This window comes from Chrysemys picta, chromosome 3 (assembly GCF_011386835.1).
Source record: "Chrysemys picta bellii isolate R12L10 chromosome 3, ASM1138683v2, whole genome shotgun sequence".
NCBI classification, from domain to species: Eukaryota; Metazoa; Chordata; order Testudines; family Emydidae; genus Chrysemys; species Chrysemys picta.
In genome coordinates this window covers 6,126,981-6,142,426 of record NC_088793.1, presented here as the reverse complement: position 1 = coordinate 6,142,426, position 15,446 = coordinate 6,126,981, and the positions used below count along the sequence as shown (strand labels likewise).

The 15,446-nt window shown below is 53.0% G+C and overlaps 1 protein-coding gene across 1 annotated transcript in view; it reads left to right on the top strand.

Moving 5' to 3' along the window:
- SCARA5 (scavenger receptor class A member 5) overlaps positions 1 to 15,446 on the top strand; it is a 152,515-nt gene that overhangs the window by 20,106 nt on the left and 116,963 nt on the right. The window contains exon 3 of the mRNA XM_005284098.4: positions 13,600 to 13,728. Within this exon, the coding sequence (XP_005284155.2) occupies positions 13,600 to 13,728 (129 nt within the window). The remainder of the gene's footprint in view (positions 1 to 13,599; positions 13,729 to 15,446) is intronic.

Sequence of the window (15,446 nt, the reverse complement as noted above, 5' to 3'; positions counted from 1 at the left end):
ACAGCAGTGCTCTGACAGGGGCCTGGGGAGACCACATCCCAGCGAAACCGCAAGGCAAATTAGGGAGGCGGCAGGCCATGATTCAGCTGGGAATTTGGCCAAGACCTTAGGCATAAAGCCCGTGTGAGCTTGTCAGCTGCAGCTGGTCAGGGTCAGACGACCAGCACTCAGATTTAATATAAAAAACAAATGCCAGAGGCAGGATGGGGCAGTAGGTGATGCACTAGACTGGAACCCAGGAGATCTATTCTTGACTCTATGGCTGGGGAAGACATTTCATCTCTCTCTCTCCCTCCATCCTCCACCTGTTTCCTTCTTCCCACCCTCTGCCAGCCTTGCCTGTTTATAATGTAATCTCTTCAGGACCGGACTGTCTCTTCAGAGCGCCCAGCACAACTATTAGCGGTAAATATGCCCAATGGCTTGTGATAGGACATTAGATAGGGTGGGATCTGAGTTACTACAGAGAATCCTTTCCTGGGTGTCTGGCTGGTGAGTTTTGCCCACATACTCAGGGTTTAGCTGATCACCGTATTTGGGGTCGGGAAGGAATTTTCCTCCAGGGTAGATTGGCAGAGGCCCTGGGGGTTTTTTGCCTTCCTCTGCAGCGTGGGGCACGGGTCACTTGCTGGAGGATTCTCTGGACCTTGAAGTCTTTAAACCACAAGTTGAGGACTTCAGTAGCTCAGACACAGGTCAGGGGTTTGTTACAGGAGTGTGTGGGTGAGATTCTGCGGCCTCCGTTGTGCAGGAGGTCAGACTAGAAGATCATAATGGTCCCTTTTGACCTTAAAGTCTATGAGTTGCTAGGTGCTACTGTAATAACCCAACACTTCTTTGAAGTTCGACTGACTTGTCAGGTGTTGCCTTTTTCTTAGTCTTCCTTTGCGTTTTTACTGGCTGGATTTGGCAGGGACGCACAGAGGAAATACCACGATCACTTGGGGATGCAGAGACTCTGTTAGCACAGCTGGCAGGGGCCTGGCTGTTCAGTGCACGAAGACCCGGCTGTGACGTCCCAAACGTGAAATGCAACGTAACCAACCCTGTAAAGCCTTGTCTGTGCATTCGCCATGGCTGGAACCAGGCAGTGCTGGGAAATCTTGTAAGATTTGCAGCTCTGTTTCCAGAGCAAACTACTTGAGATAAGAAGCATCCTAGCTTTCAGCGGCTTGTCCATCTCTGGAGTCATCTGAGGTCACCCAGCCACTAGTTACACCTGCTTTGCACACTTATCGAAGCCCGAGTGCTCACGCTGTCTTTACGGAGCTGTCTGCTAGAGGCACAATGAATCTGGTTTGCAGGGAGCTGCTCCACGCTTTTCTGGATGATTCTGGTTCAGATGGGGTCCGAGCTGCACATGTGGGTTGGGATTTCACACACCCCAACGTACGGGAGGCTGCTCGGAGCAGGGCTGTTAGTTTCAAACATCAGAGAGATAATAGCTCTGAATGTGAACTCACTTGTAAACCCACCATGCTTGCCACCAGTGAGTTTTCCATCTGAGCCCACGACCTGGCCCAGATGCCTGTAGAATTCAGTTTGAGTTTCAAATTCAGACAGAGCCTGGAGCCAGGTGAGTCCTGTCTGCTTACGGGCTTCATTGCAAATGTTAATTTTTCTACCCAGCTCTGCTGATGATACCTTGTGGGAACCCCTCCAAAAAAAAACCACTGGGCCAAATTCAACCCTGGTGTAAGGGGGCACAGCTGTGGAGTGGAGGGCGTTCCACCAGGGCTGTGGTTGTCTGACTTTATTGAAATAATGGTGCCGGATCCTCAGCGGGCATCAATCATGGAGCTACACTGTAGAGATATTCTTCTGCTCCGGCTGTGACGCCTCTCCTGGAATCTGTGCCGGTTGCGATCCGATCGACCCAGGATCATCCCAGCACAGGAGAAGGCCCAGCCAGATGTTTCCACAAGCAGAGGGTAGTAACTAAGCTGTGAGGACAGCCTAAATCCTTGGCTTGCCAGATTAGGTGAAAATTTGCCTGTGGAGAGAATCTCTGGCCGCTGCCAGGAGACCGGAAAACCAGATGTGCTGGTGGGTGTAATTTGGGGGGGTATTACTCTGCATGTGCCTGGCATGTGGCAGTGGGGCTGATCGCTTGTTCAGAGGGGCCCCCTGGGCCCTCCACCAGCGTGGAGGGGAGATTGGAGTTTTATAAATTCCAAAACAAGGCTGGAAAATACCGCTCGGTGGCTCAGCCCGTCTTACATCCCCTTGCCCACAGAATTACTCCTTAAGGCAGGGGTGGCCAAGCTGAGCCTGACAAGGAGCCAGAATTTACCAATGTACATTGCCAAAGAGCCACAATAATACATCAGCCCCCCCCCCCCCCCCCCCCCGGCATCAGCTCCCTGCACCTCCCGCCCACTGGCAGCCCTGCTGATGAGCGCCTCCCTTTCCCTCCCTGCACCTCCTGATCAGGAGGCTCTGGGGGGGAGCAAGACCACGGCAGGCTCAGGGGAGGGGTCGGGAAGGGGTGGAGTGGGGGCAGGGCCTGTGGCAGAGCCAGGGGTGGAGCAGTGAGCACCCCCCGGCACATTGGAAAGTTAGCGTCTGTAGCTCCAGCCCCGGTGTCGCTTCCTATACAAGGAGCCGCATATGGACTTCTGAAGAGCCGCATGTGGCTCCGGAACCCCAGGCTGGCCACCCCTGCCTTAAGGAGTAACGCCTGATCCCCTCCCCCAGCGACAAACTCAGCAGTGCCCATGCTGGTCCAGTGCACAGGGCAGAGGCAGGGTGTGCAGAGATAGACACACCCCATGCTGCGTGAAGCTTGGTGCTGCCGGGTTCCCAGCGTGGACAGTGGGTTTGGAGGAAGAGAAGGGTTGAGCTGAGGTATAGATGGGAAGGGGCTGCTGCAATCTTGCAGACCCACTGGCCGTTCCCCCTTCTTCAGCAGCCAGCCAGGCACTGGCACCAGGGCTTGCTCCTGAATCCTTCTCGCTGCCCAAGGCGTTCCAGGATAGCCCCAACAGTGACGATTGGATCGGCTCCCTTGTTAGTCTTAAAGGTGCCACAGGACCCTCTGTTGCTTTTTACAGATTCAGACTAACACGGCTACCCCTCTGATACTTGAGAGTCTGTTCCTCTGCGCAGTCACGCTAGTGCTTAAGGGCTACTCCCCAAATGCCTGGCCTACGCTCTCCTTCCCACAGCTTCCAGACCTTGCTCTTCCTCTGACCGTCTCCTGAGACGCTCAATAAACCCCTGCCATCGTGTCCTCCCTGGGTCCTCCCTTTTCAGTGCCCTAGGAACCTGGTGCTTCCTGCACTGAACACCTGTGCAAATCAGGAGCGACCCCTTGCAGGGTTTAGCTAGTAGACGTGAGGTCAGGCAGTCAGAGAAGAGCCATGAGAATGGATTAAAGGATTAGAAAACCTGTCTTATGGCGATAGACTCAAGGAGCTCGGTCTGTTTAGCTTAGTAAAGGGAAGATGAAGAGGTGATTTGATCACAGTCCAGACGTACCTGCATGGGGATCAATATATTTGGTCTTCAGTCTAGCCAACAAAGGGCTAACGAGCCCCCGTGGCTGGATGTTGAAGCCAGACACACTCAGGCCATGAATAAGACGTACATTTTTAACAGGGAGGGTAATTAACCATTGGATCAATTACCCAAGAGTCCTGGAGGATTCCCCATCACTGGCAATGTTTAAGTCAAGATGGGATGTTTTTCTAAGAGAGATGCTCTAATTCAAACAGGAGTTGTTCTGGGGACGGCCTGTGGCCTGTTGTTACACGGGAGGTCAGACTAGCTGATCTCAGGGGTCCCCTTGGAATGTATGAAAAGCCCCCCCCAAAATTCAACAGAAATGGGGGTGAACAAAATCATTTTTATCAAAATATCACCTCCCAGCCAGCACTAGGATGGGAACAGACATGGTGGGCTCGGTCGGGGTCACTTCAGAGCCAACCCCTTGTACCAAGTAGTCCTGTGCTGAAGGACTGTGGCCACTGGCAGCGTCTGGCTTGTGAAGTAACTGCCTCCTGAGGTGATCAGCACTTGTGCCGGGCTGCATGTATCCTTACACCTGACGCCCCTCCTAAGTTCCCTCCACGGCTGCACCTAAACTCCCCCAGCTCTGGGGCTGCAGTGGGGAGAGGCGCCTTCCCTCAGCTCCACCCCCAGCCTCAGAGCTCTCACTCAGCCCAGGTGCTGCTGTGAGGAGAGAGGGCTGGGGGGAGTCCTGTCTCCCCGCTGCAGCCCTGGGGCAGCCTGTGCCCCAAACCCCTCATTCCTGGCCCCACCCCAGAGCCTGCACCCCCAGCTGGAGCCCTCACCCTCTCCGGCATCCCAACCCTCTGCCCCAACCATGAGCCCCCTCCCGCACCCCAAACCCCTCATTCCCAATGTGATGTTCTGTAGCTCGGGGGAACACCCTACACCCCCATGTTGATTCTTGTAAAATGATTGGGTGGCAAAGTTTGTCATGTTGGATGTCTTCGGAAGGCTCATGATGCATTGAGCATGGTTGTTTTAGTGATGTTTTAGGAATGGTTACAGTAAGGGTATAGGTTATAATTTCATGTATATAGTTATGAGGCTGAAAAATGTATCCTCATGGCTTAAAGCAAGCCCATGCGTGAACATCCCAGGAATGGGGGTTCTCAGAGCGGAGCAGGGTACGGCTGGCTCCCAGAGTCGAGGATTGGAGTGACCTAGCAGATCACCGGTCCAGACAACACCAGGAGAACGTCCCAGTGAAGCAATGAGCAGGTGTGTGTACTGCTTGTTACTCCAAGTGAAGTTCACACTTTAAGCACTGATAGTTGTGATTTTAAGTGAGTCTTAAGTGCAGTGGCTAAGGACAGTCAGGAGGAGGTCAGAGTTTTGTTATCTTCTGTTTGCTTATTTCAGGAAAAGGGAAGTAGGAACAGAAAAGCAGGAAGTGAAAGTAGTGAAGCAATTGTGAAGTTAGACTCGCAGGAGTCGGCAACCTTTCAGAAGTGGGGTGCCGAGTCTTCATTTATTCACTCGGATTTAAGGTTTCGCGTGCCAGTCATTCATGTTAACGTTTTTTGGAAGGTCTCTCTCTATAAGTCTATATTATATAACTAAACTATCGTTGTATGTAAAGTAAACAAGGTTTTCAAAATGTTTAAGAAGCTTCATTTCAAATTAAATTAAAATGCAGAGCCCCCCGGACCGGTGGCCAGGACCCGGGTAGTGTGAATGCCACTGAAAATCAGCTCACGTGCCGCCTTCGGCACGCGTGCCATAGGTTGCCGACCCCTGAGTTAGCGCTTTCTAGGCGTCAGTCTGCAGAAAAGGAGAGGGAGCGCCAGAGTTTATTGCCACTGAAAGAATTGGGGATAAAAGAAAAAGAGGCAGCCAGAGAGGAATCTGCATACGGAAGAGCCATGGAAGAGAAAGAGAAAGAGAGCGAAAACTCCAACTGGACCTGCTAGAGAACCAGAACCAGAACCAGAACCCCCCGACCCCAACGACGCCCATCACTCCAAAAATCCACACATGGGAACACTTCTGCCCTGCATACAGTGAAGATGATGCTATTGCTGAACATCTGACTACCTTTGAGAAGCGGCGTGTGATACATGAAATCCCTGATGATAAGGGAGTTCCTACTCTGACTGCAACATTAACTGGTAAAGCTTGAAATGTATTCAATGGAATGCCTATTGGGAAACAAGAAGACTTTTTATCAATACATTATAAGCAAGAGGAAGACCAAAGACAGGATAGGCCCACTGCTCAGTGAAGAGGGAGAAACAGTAACAGGAAACTTGGAAATGGCAGAGATGCTTAATGACTTCTTTGTTTCGGTCTTCACCGAGAAGTCTGAAGGAATGCCTAACATAGTGAATGCTAATGGGAAGGGGGTAGATTTAGCAGATAAAATAAAAAAAGAACAAGTTAAAAATCACTTAGAAAAGTTAGATGCCTGCAAGTCACCAGGGCCTGATGAAATGCATCCTAGAATACTCAAGGAACTAATAGAGGAGGTATCTGAGCCTCTAGCTATTATCTTTGGAAAATCATGGGAGATGGGAGAGATTCCAGAAGACTGGAAAAGGGCAAATATAGTGCCCATCTATAAAAAGGGAAATAAAAACAACCCAGGAAACTACAGACCAGTTAGTTTAACTTCTGTGCCAGGGAAGATAATGGAGCAAGTAATTAAGGAAATCATCTGCAAACACTTGGAAGGTGGTAAGGTGATAGGGAACAGCCAGCATGGATTTGTAAAGAACAAATCGTGTCAAACCAATCTGATAGCTTTCTTTGATAGGATAACGAGTCTTGTGGATAAGGGAGAAGCTGTGGATGTGGTATACCTAGACTTTAGTAAGGCATTTCATACGTTCTCGCATGATATTCTTATCGATAAACTAGGCAAATACAATTTAGATGGGGCTACTATAAGGTGGGTGCATAACTGGCTGGATAACCGTACTCAGAGAGTTGTTATTAATGGTTCCCAATCCTGCTGGAAAGGCATAACAAGTGGGGTTCCGCAGGGGTCTGTTTTGGGACCGGCTCTGTTCAATATCTTCATTAACGACTTAGATATTGGCATAGAAAGTACGCTTATTAAGTTTGCGGATGATACCAAACTGGGAGGGATTGCAACTGCTTTGGAGGACAGGGTCATAATTCAAAATGATCTGGACAAATTGGAGAAATGGTCTGAGTTAAACAGGATGAAGTTTAACAAAGACAAATGCAAAGTGCTCCACTTAGGAAGGAAAAATCAGTTTCACACATACAGAATGGGAAGAGACTGTCTAGGAAGGAGTACGGCAGAAAGGGATCTAGGGGTTATAGTGGACCACAAGCTAAATATGAGTCAACAGTGTGATGCTGTTGCAAAAAAAGCAAACATGATCCTGGGATGTATTAACAGGTGTGTTGTGAGCAAGACACGAGAAGTCATTCTTCCGCTCTACTCTACTCTGGTTAGGCCTCAGCTGGAGTATTGTGTCCAGTTCTGGGCACCGCATTTCAAGAAAGATGTGGAGAAATTGGAAAGGGTCCAGAGAGGAGCAACAAGAATGATTAAAGGTCTTGAGAACATGACCTATGAAGGAAGGCTGAAAGAATTAGGTTTGTTTAGTTTGGAAAAGAGAAGACTGAGAGGGGACATGATAGCAGTTTTCAGGTATCTAAAAGGGTGTCATAAGGAGGAGGGAGAAACTTGTTCACCTTAGCCTCTAAGGATAGAACAAGAAGCAACGGGCTTAAACTGCAGCAAGGGAGGTCTAGGTTGGACATTAGGAAAAAGTTCCTAACTGTCAGGGTGGTTAAACACTGGAATAAATTGCCTAGGGAGGTTGTGGAATCTCCATCTCTGGAGATATTTAAGAGTAGGTTAGATAAATGTCTATCAGGGATGGTCTAGACAGTATTTGGTCCTGCCATGCGGGCAGGGGACTGGACTCGATGACCTCTCGAGGTCCCTTCCAGTCCTAGAATCTATGAATCTATTGAAGATGCTTTAGACTATTGTAAATTTAAAGATACTGTTTTGCGAAGTTTTCAGATTATCCTTGACACATATAGAGTTAAATTTAGGACTCTTAAGAGGGATATTGGGATGAGTAATGGGGAATGTGTAAACACAATGAAAGATTTGTTGGGAAAATGGGTCCGGGGTAAAGAGGTGGCAAGGTTTGAGGGAATGTGGATTTTGTTGCTCAAGAGCATTTCCTAAGCGTACGTAAGGCTGATGTGAAGCAGTGTCTAGGGGACAAAGAGGTAAAGTCTGGGGACGAGATGGCTTTTTTAGCTGATGCCTTCGAACAGAATCAGGCGTCTATTGAGGGCGAGCCACAGAAAGGGGTTTAAAACTGGTGGGAACGGAGGATCCCATTTTGCCCCTGGGAGGAGAGGAGATGGGGAGCCTAAACATTCTCTTACCCCAAAACATTCCTCTAACCCTCATCCCAAATCTCCTGTAAAAGTAGAAGAGCCCAGAAGGTGCTACCAGTGGAATTCCACTGATCACCTGAGGAATAAATGCCCTGTGCTAGGAGGAAGCTGGTAACCAATAGCTCGTGAGCTCTGTTGCCCTCAACACAGAACCCCCCCCCCCCCCCCCCAAGCAATTGAAACCTGTCATATTGGTTCTGTGAGGTTAGCCTCTGCAGAGCCAGACATGGAGCATGTTAAGGTTGTCCCAATTGATGGCAGGGAATACTTGGGGCAGAGGGATACAGGGGCCCAGATCTCTCTGATTAAGCAGAGTGTGGTCCCAAAGGCCAGTATGTTGCCTGGCCAAATGGCAGAGATGGTGGGCGTGGGTGAAAGCAGATTCCTCGTACCACTAGCTAAAATCCATGTGGGGTGGGAAGGTTTGGGAAGTGTTTTTTGACTGTGGGTAATGGAACACTGCCTATTCGAGCTGCTCCTGGGTAATGATTTTTTCCATGTTGCTCAGGTTAAAGTATTTACCTGCAGCAGGAGGGAGTGTTATGCTGGGATGCCCGAAGGAAAGGGGAAGGTCTCAGGAACTGCTGAGGGAATGGGAGAGAGTCCCCTTGATTCTTCTGCAGCTGGGGGAAGCAGTGTGCTTCCAGGTGGGAGGGCGGTTGAGAACAACTCCTACACTGCAGCTGGAGGCAACACCCCACCCCAGAGTCCGCACCCCCAGCTGGAGCCCTTACCTCCCTGCACCCCAACCCTCTGCCCCAGCCCTGAGCCCCTTCCCAGGGGTGAGAGGTCCAGTACAGGAGTGGATGGGTGAGGTTCTGAAGCCTGCGATGTGCAGGAGGTCAGACCAGCTGATCACGATGGTCCCTTCTGGCCTTAAAGTCTATGAGGGCTGCAGAAGCTCAGACTGAAGGCTGGATGAGACAAGCGGACTGTCTCGGAGCTGAGAGCTGGGCACAGCTCTGAACCAACAGGCCTGTGTCCACGGTGCAGGGGTAACCCCGCCTGTCTCTTTACATGACACTCCAGGAGAGCTTCTCTGATCCGCAGAGCCGGTGATTCTCACCACAGCGTCACTAGCTGAGCGGCTGTGGCCAGGTTTTGCCCACGTGCAAACTGCAACCCTTCTTTTGGAAACACCCTCTTTGAACAGTATTGGGACAACACCCAGAAGGAAGCCGCACAAAGGACCAATGGACACAGATTTTGAATCTGGTATAGATTTGCCTGAAGGGGAAGCTGCTATAAATGTGAGGTGTCTTGCAGAGGACCCTGGGTCTTGTCAACATCAGAGCATTGATACAGATATGCAGAAGCCCGGCTCCACCCCTCCCCCATCTAACTCACCTGGCCAGTGAAGTTAAGAGGAGCAACTAGTTGGTAACAACAACAAGATGGAGTATGTGAGTGCATGAGTGTAATATAGATCATATGCATGTGATACAGTGTTGATTGATGCATGTATTACCAATGAATGTGGGGTTTACCTTATTCCCCCTGAAAAGATCCTGTGCAGTACTTTAAGTACAACAACCCCACCTCCCCTACACCCAGACTCCCCCCCCCCCCCCCCGCTGAGCTCCAACCACTTTCACGTGGTCACCCCTGCAGACTCCCATTGCCCCTGCACCTGGCACCTCCCTGTGCATCCAGATCCCCCGCTGAGCTGCCTGCACCCAGACCCCCCCCCAGAACCCTCTTTCCCCCCCCAGAACCCTCTTTCCCCCCCCAGAACCCTCTTTCCCCCCCCAGAACCCTCTTACCCCCATCTAGATCCCCCCACACTAAGTCCCTTAGAATCATAGAATCACACTAAGTCCTCTGCACTCGGATCCTGCTGCCGGGCTGAGTCTCCCTGCCCATATCTGGGGAGCCTGGCCCAAAAGGGGCAGGGCCCCAGGGTGGTTCTGTGGCAGGCCTGGCCCTTGTGCTGTGTCAGGGTCAGGTTCAGTCTCACTGCCAAGTCCCTGTCCCAGAGGGGCGGGGGAGGCTGCAGGGTGATCTCCCACCTCCATGCAGCCAGTGGCCCGTGCTCCCCACTGCCATGGTGGAGCTTCCACATGTATTTATTATAAAAAAAAAATCAGAATTTTAAAATATGATGCACAGAATTTGATGCAGAATTCCCTCCGGAATATGGGGCACGGTACAGCTGTGATGGTGGGACTGGGAAGGGGGTGCTGGACAGTCGGGGATCTGTGGGCGGGGGGGATCTGGGCAGGGAGTATGGTGTGCAGGGTGCTGTGTAGTTGTGGTGGGATGTCAGCGGGAGGGGTCTCTAGGCAGGGGGTGCTGGGCATAGGGATCTGTGGGGGAAGTCTCTGGGTGAGGGGGCACTGGCATAAGGGCAGGGCACTGGGCAGGGGGCAATGTGGAAGGGGCAGGCTGGCAGCGCAGGGCTGGGCAGGCCAGTGTGCGTCTAGCAGTTTGGGGTTTGTAAATAGTGCCCTTGTGCTGGGCTGAGTGGGGCCACTCCTGCTGCGCTGCGTCTCATTGCCCCCAACCGGCCCCTCGCTCTGCGGACCACCCCCCATCACATGCCCTATTTCCCCAATGGGGGCCCACAAATACGTTTGGCGCCGGGCCCACAAAAAGTTAATCCGGCCCTGGGTAGAGGTAGGGTTGCCAACTTGGTAATATTTAAAAAACGGACACTCCAGCAGGAGTGCCGGAACATCCCCGGCCTCGCCTCTTTCCCCCAAGGCCCTGCCCCGTCTCTTCCCCCGAGGCTCCGCCCCATCCTCTCCTCTTGCCCCCCATCCCTCGCTGCTTTTCCCCTCCAACCCCCCCATCTGGGTCAGGTGGGACACGGCTGCTTTGCTGCGGCTGGGAGCTGTAGCTGCCCGATGCAGGTAGGAGGAGGCCCCAGCTGAGTAGGGGCTGGCGCAGGTGATGACCCAGTGCCTCCCTGCCTCCCCCGCCTGCAGTAACTGGATTTTGGGTGTCCAGTCAGTAGAGTTGACCGGACACTGTCAGGTCCCCTTTTTGAATGGACTTTCCAGATGAAAACCAGGCACCTGGCCACCCTAGGTAGAGATGGCTCAAAAGCAGCCGGCCGTCTGACCTCCTCGATAGGTGCAAGGCCTGCAACAGCTGGTGGGATAGAGGAACACGTCATCTATTGCCTGATCGACGTGCTCCTGGTATGTTTGCAGAATCCAGGTACAGCCCGATGGAGATAGGGGGCTAGCAATGGATAGAACTGTCCTAAGTAATGGGCCCCTGCTGGGATCAGGGTCCTGTTGTGTTTGGTGCTGGACAGACACTTCAGTAGACACGGCCCCTGCCCTGAGACGTGTCCAGTCTCATTCCAACTAAATTCCACTTGACAAGGTAAAGTTGCAGTAGCATCCTTAGGTTTTAGCAAGTCTTTGTTCACTTCCTTGTTGGTACACAAACTTTAGCAACCTCAAGGAGTGTGTGTGGGGGGGTCTCCCCCAGCCCTGGACCAGTGGTGCCATGGACTAGTGGAATGAGCACAGGGCTAGGAGCCAGGAGTTCTTGAGCTTGTGTATCCATCTGGCCACTGATTCCCTCCAGAGACTTGGAGACTTAATCCCTGTACCCATTTTCCCTTGTGTAAAAACGGTGTTGATAATGCAGCCCCATCTCTGCAGTCCCTGTCGTGAGGTTGTACTTAGTGTTTGCACAGGGCTAGCAAATGGCTGAGTATTGGGGTTCGGGGGAGACAGTGTGACCTAGTGGGTTCCTGGATTAGGATTTGGGGACCTGGGTTTCCATCCCAGCTGTACCACTCACCTACTGGGTGACTTTGGGCAAGACACTGCACCTTCCCGTGCCTCAGTTTCCCCATGTGTACAATGGGGTAATGGTGGTGACCTCCTTTATACAGAGCTTTGAGATCTACTGATGCAAGTGCCATATAAGAGCTGGGTATGATTATGATGACCACAGTCATTAGAGACACTTGGATAGACCCAGCCTCTAATACGTTTAAGGAGGAAAGGTGCAATGTAACAAGAGGGGCTCCCCAGTCTGTTTGTTGTATCCACTCGTTGTCTCTTGTCAGATATGTGGAGTGTAAGCTCCTGGAGGCAGGGGCTGTCTTTTTGTCCGTTGTTTGTACAGCGCCTAGCGCAACAGGGTCTTGGTCCATGACTGGCGCTCCTAGGCACTATGGTAACACAAAGAAATAACGATTTGCAATACCTGCGGAAGGACATTCTGCGTCTCTGGACAGCAGTAAACAAAGGGCTTTTTGTCGGGATTTCCCGAGCACAGGTCTTAATCAGTTTCTCTCTCTCCCCTCTGTTTTATCTGCGCTCCGGCCGGCCCCATGTTATTTTTGCCCTCTCGAAGGCATGCGATCGATTTGTTGCTGGAAACTTGCTGCATCCTGGCCTTATGTCTCAAGGCCAGGCGGTTTTGTTCCAAGCTCCCTCTCGAAGGCAGATGCTCGAGGTGCGCCTGGCCCGGGGCTATGGCTGGTGGTCTCCTGGCAGAGCCGGTCTGGCAGGTCCAGGGGCTTGACAACGTTGCGGTGTGAGATGTGCACGGGCGGCGCAGGTGTCTGCTGAGCCGTCGCCCCGCTGGAGGCCTAGCTCTGGGAGTTAGCGTTGGGCTAGGCGCTCTGACCAGCTCCATGGCCATCCAAGTGCCATGGCTTGGACCGAGTCACGGCTGGCCCTGTGTGGATGGGAAAAGAGGGATCCCTGAGATCCTTCTCCTCCCTATGTCCACACAGGAGGCAGCTGCCATTTGAACGGGGGTACGGCTGACTCTGTCCTGCCAACCCAGAGAGGGGGTGTCTGAGCAAGGCAGGAACGGTGGCCAAACCCCCCAATCCCGCCCCGGCTCCAGATGTCAACAGGAAGGGAGTTGCTATTCTGGCCAGTTCACTGCCCCCACCCCAGGGTGCCTCATATATAGGCCTAACTCCTCCGTCTGCTCTGCTGAGCACAAGAGATGCTGTCCCAGCCTCCACCCCCAGGCTGCAGAGGCCAGAGTTTGCCCCCCTGCACAGTGGGGTTCACACCCAGAGGTATGGATGGTTTTTACAGTGTTCGGCAGTTCCCAAGGGTTGCTAGGAGGCGGCCCCGCTAACCTTTGTTCAAAGGTTTTACAGAGATGGGCGGGGCGGAGGGGGGAAGAGGGCCAAGTTGGCTCGTCTGCTCCTGCCTTGCAATGCGCTGAGGCGCGACTGGCGCGACCACCCGGCTCCCTCCCTAACCCGTCGTCGGGGACGACCCTGGGATTGTTTCCTTCCAAAATCCCAGCCGCAGAGCTGCCCCCGCTCTGGGCCCGCTGCTGGCCGCACTGCTCTCCGATGCTGCTTGGTGATGACAACCTGACCGCTGCACAGGGATGGCTCTCGGCTTGTTCACAGCTCTCACCCGCCTTCTCTTTTTCATTCCTTTCTTTCTCTCCCGCTTTCCTTTGGGCTCGCTCGTTTTCCCGGTGATCTGGACACTGGCTCTGCCCCACAGAACAGGTCCGATCCTGCCCCCATTGATGGTAGCGGAAGCTGTCTGGGTTCCACCCAATCAGCCTTTACAGCCAGCCCCCAGGTTCCCACGCTTTCGCCTCATTCTGGGGCCAGTGGGTTTTCCTCCAAACTTGTTAATTCTTAGCATTGCAGCGGAGCTGGATCGGGGCCTGGCGGGTGAGGGCGAGCAAGCTGAGAGGAGAGGAGAATTCTGTTCCTAACGGGTCTTTGTCCGTCCGTCCCCTTAGGTCCAGGCGGCAGGAGGAGGGGAGCGGGGCGCTGTGGCCGGCTGGGCTCCATCGCGGCTCTGAAGTACGCGGTGGTCGGACTCTACCTGCTCGTGTTCCTGATCCTCGTCGGCGTCTTCATCCTGGCAGGTAAAGGCGCCTCCGGTCTGCCTCCCGCTCTGAGGAGGAGCGGAAAGGGGTGGGAAATGTCGCATTCGTACCGGAGCCTCCGGGGCCGTCTCTGGGCTGCCACCACTTTCAGCCAAGCGGGGCCGAAAATGCTCATGGTCCGGTACAAGCTGCATAAGCTCACAGCAGCGTTGGGTGGTTTCATAGAATCTCAGGGTTGGAAGGGACCTCAGGAGGTATCTAGTCCAACCCCCTGCCCAAAGCAGGACCAATCCCCAACTAAATCATCCCAGCCAGGCTCTGGCTCCAGCAGGGGTCAACGCAGGGAAGTTCTCTGGCTGTGCTATCCGGGGGAGGGCGGTGTGGGAAACGGGGGTCAGACGGGATGATCACAGTGGTCCCTTCTGGCTCTGGAATCTTGTCACGAGTCCTCAGGACCCAAATGCCCAGCGGCGGGCGCCCTGTGTGTCTCACTCTTTCACTACGTCGTCCCTCAGGGCACCTGTCAGCCTGCAGCCCTGGGCACTGCCTTTAGTGACCACACGTAGGACTGGACAGGAGGTGGGCTACCGAGAGCTAGGGGCTATTCCTGGCCCTGCCACTGACTTGCTGCATCATCTTGGGCAAGTCATGTTAAAAACAAAAATCTCCCCGTCCTTCAGTTTCCCCATCTTCCTAGTACGGGGATAACAATAGTACCTCCCTCCCAGGGCTGTTGTGAGGCTTGTCAAGTGCTTTGAGATCTTCAGGCACTAGAAAAAGGCAAAACATAGCGAGTGGGCCAGATCCTCCTCTGCTTTTCCGCGGCCGCGTTCTTTCTCCGCCAGTCACTGCACCTCAGAGATTTCCCTCAGAAAGCCCTTAATCCCCCCAGCATGTCTCCAGGATCCTGTGTTTACTCCATCACCCGGTGTCTTGGGTGTAATCGTACCCGATGCTCAACCAGGCACAGCGTGAGTAATTCTTGGCTCCAGAGGGCTGTGTCGCCTCAGGCCGAGGCATACCAAGCGGAGGATTAATGAGCAGCCTTGACCTGCCCCGGTCCCAAGCTGATGTATTGGTTTTGTGGGTTGGGCTGTTTCCACCCGAATGTTTTGCAAAGCCACTTCCACTGCAATCGCTCCCAGCTGCCACGAGGCCAAATTGCGATGCAGCGCTTGGCGGTCTGGGCCTTTGATTTCACGCCGACCCTTGGAAGAAACAACCCACCCGCTTCTTGTTTAGTTTGAGAGGCCTCCCACCGAGAGCAGCATGGGCCTCCCGAACCCAACACCATGGAAATGAAGTCCTGACCCCACACAGCTCTGGAGAAACGCCGTCGCTCTGGGCCTGGCTGGGATGCACAGAAGGTTTGTACAGCCCGAGCAGAGTGGGGCGCCGTTCTTGGTTGACCCTTACGCACCACCGTAATAAACATGATTATTAATCATCATAAAGATCTCTGTGTGCATTTCAGCCGCATCTCCCAAGACTCAGACCCACAGGGCTACCCGGGATCTTGATCAGTCACACAAGTCTACTCAGTACTAGGATCGGAAGCCTGCAAAGGAAACCCAGGTGTCTCACAGGACATGAATCAGTAGGAGGCGCTTTCCCTCTGCTAGTGCCAACTCCAGTGCACCAGACTCCCACAGGCCTGATAGTCCTTTCAGCCTGGGACGTGAGAGGCTGAGTCTAAGAACTCCCCCTGCCTGGGTCATCAGCATGGCTTGAATCCCTTGTCATCAGCACCGCTATCC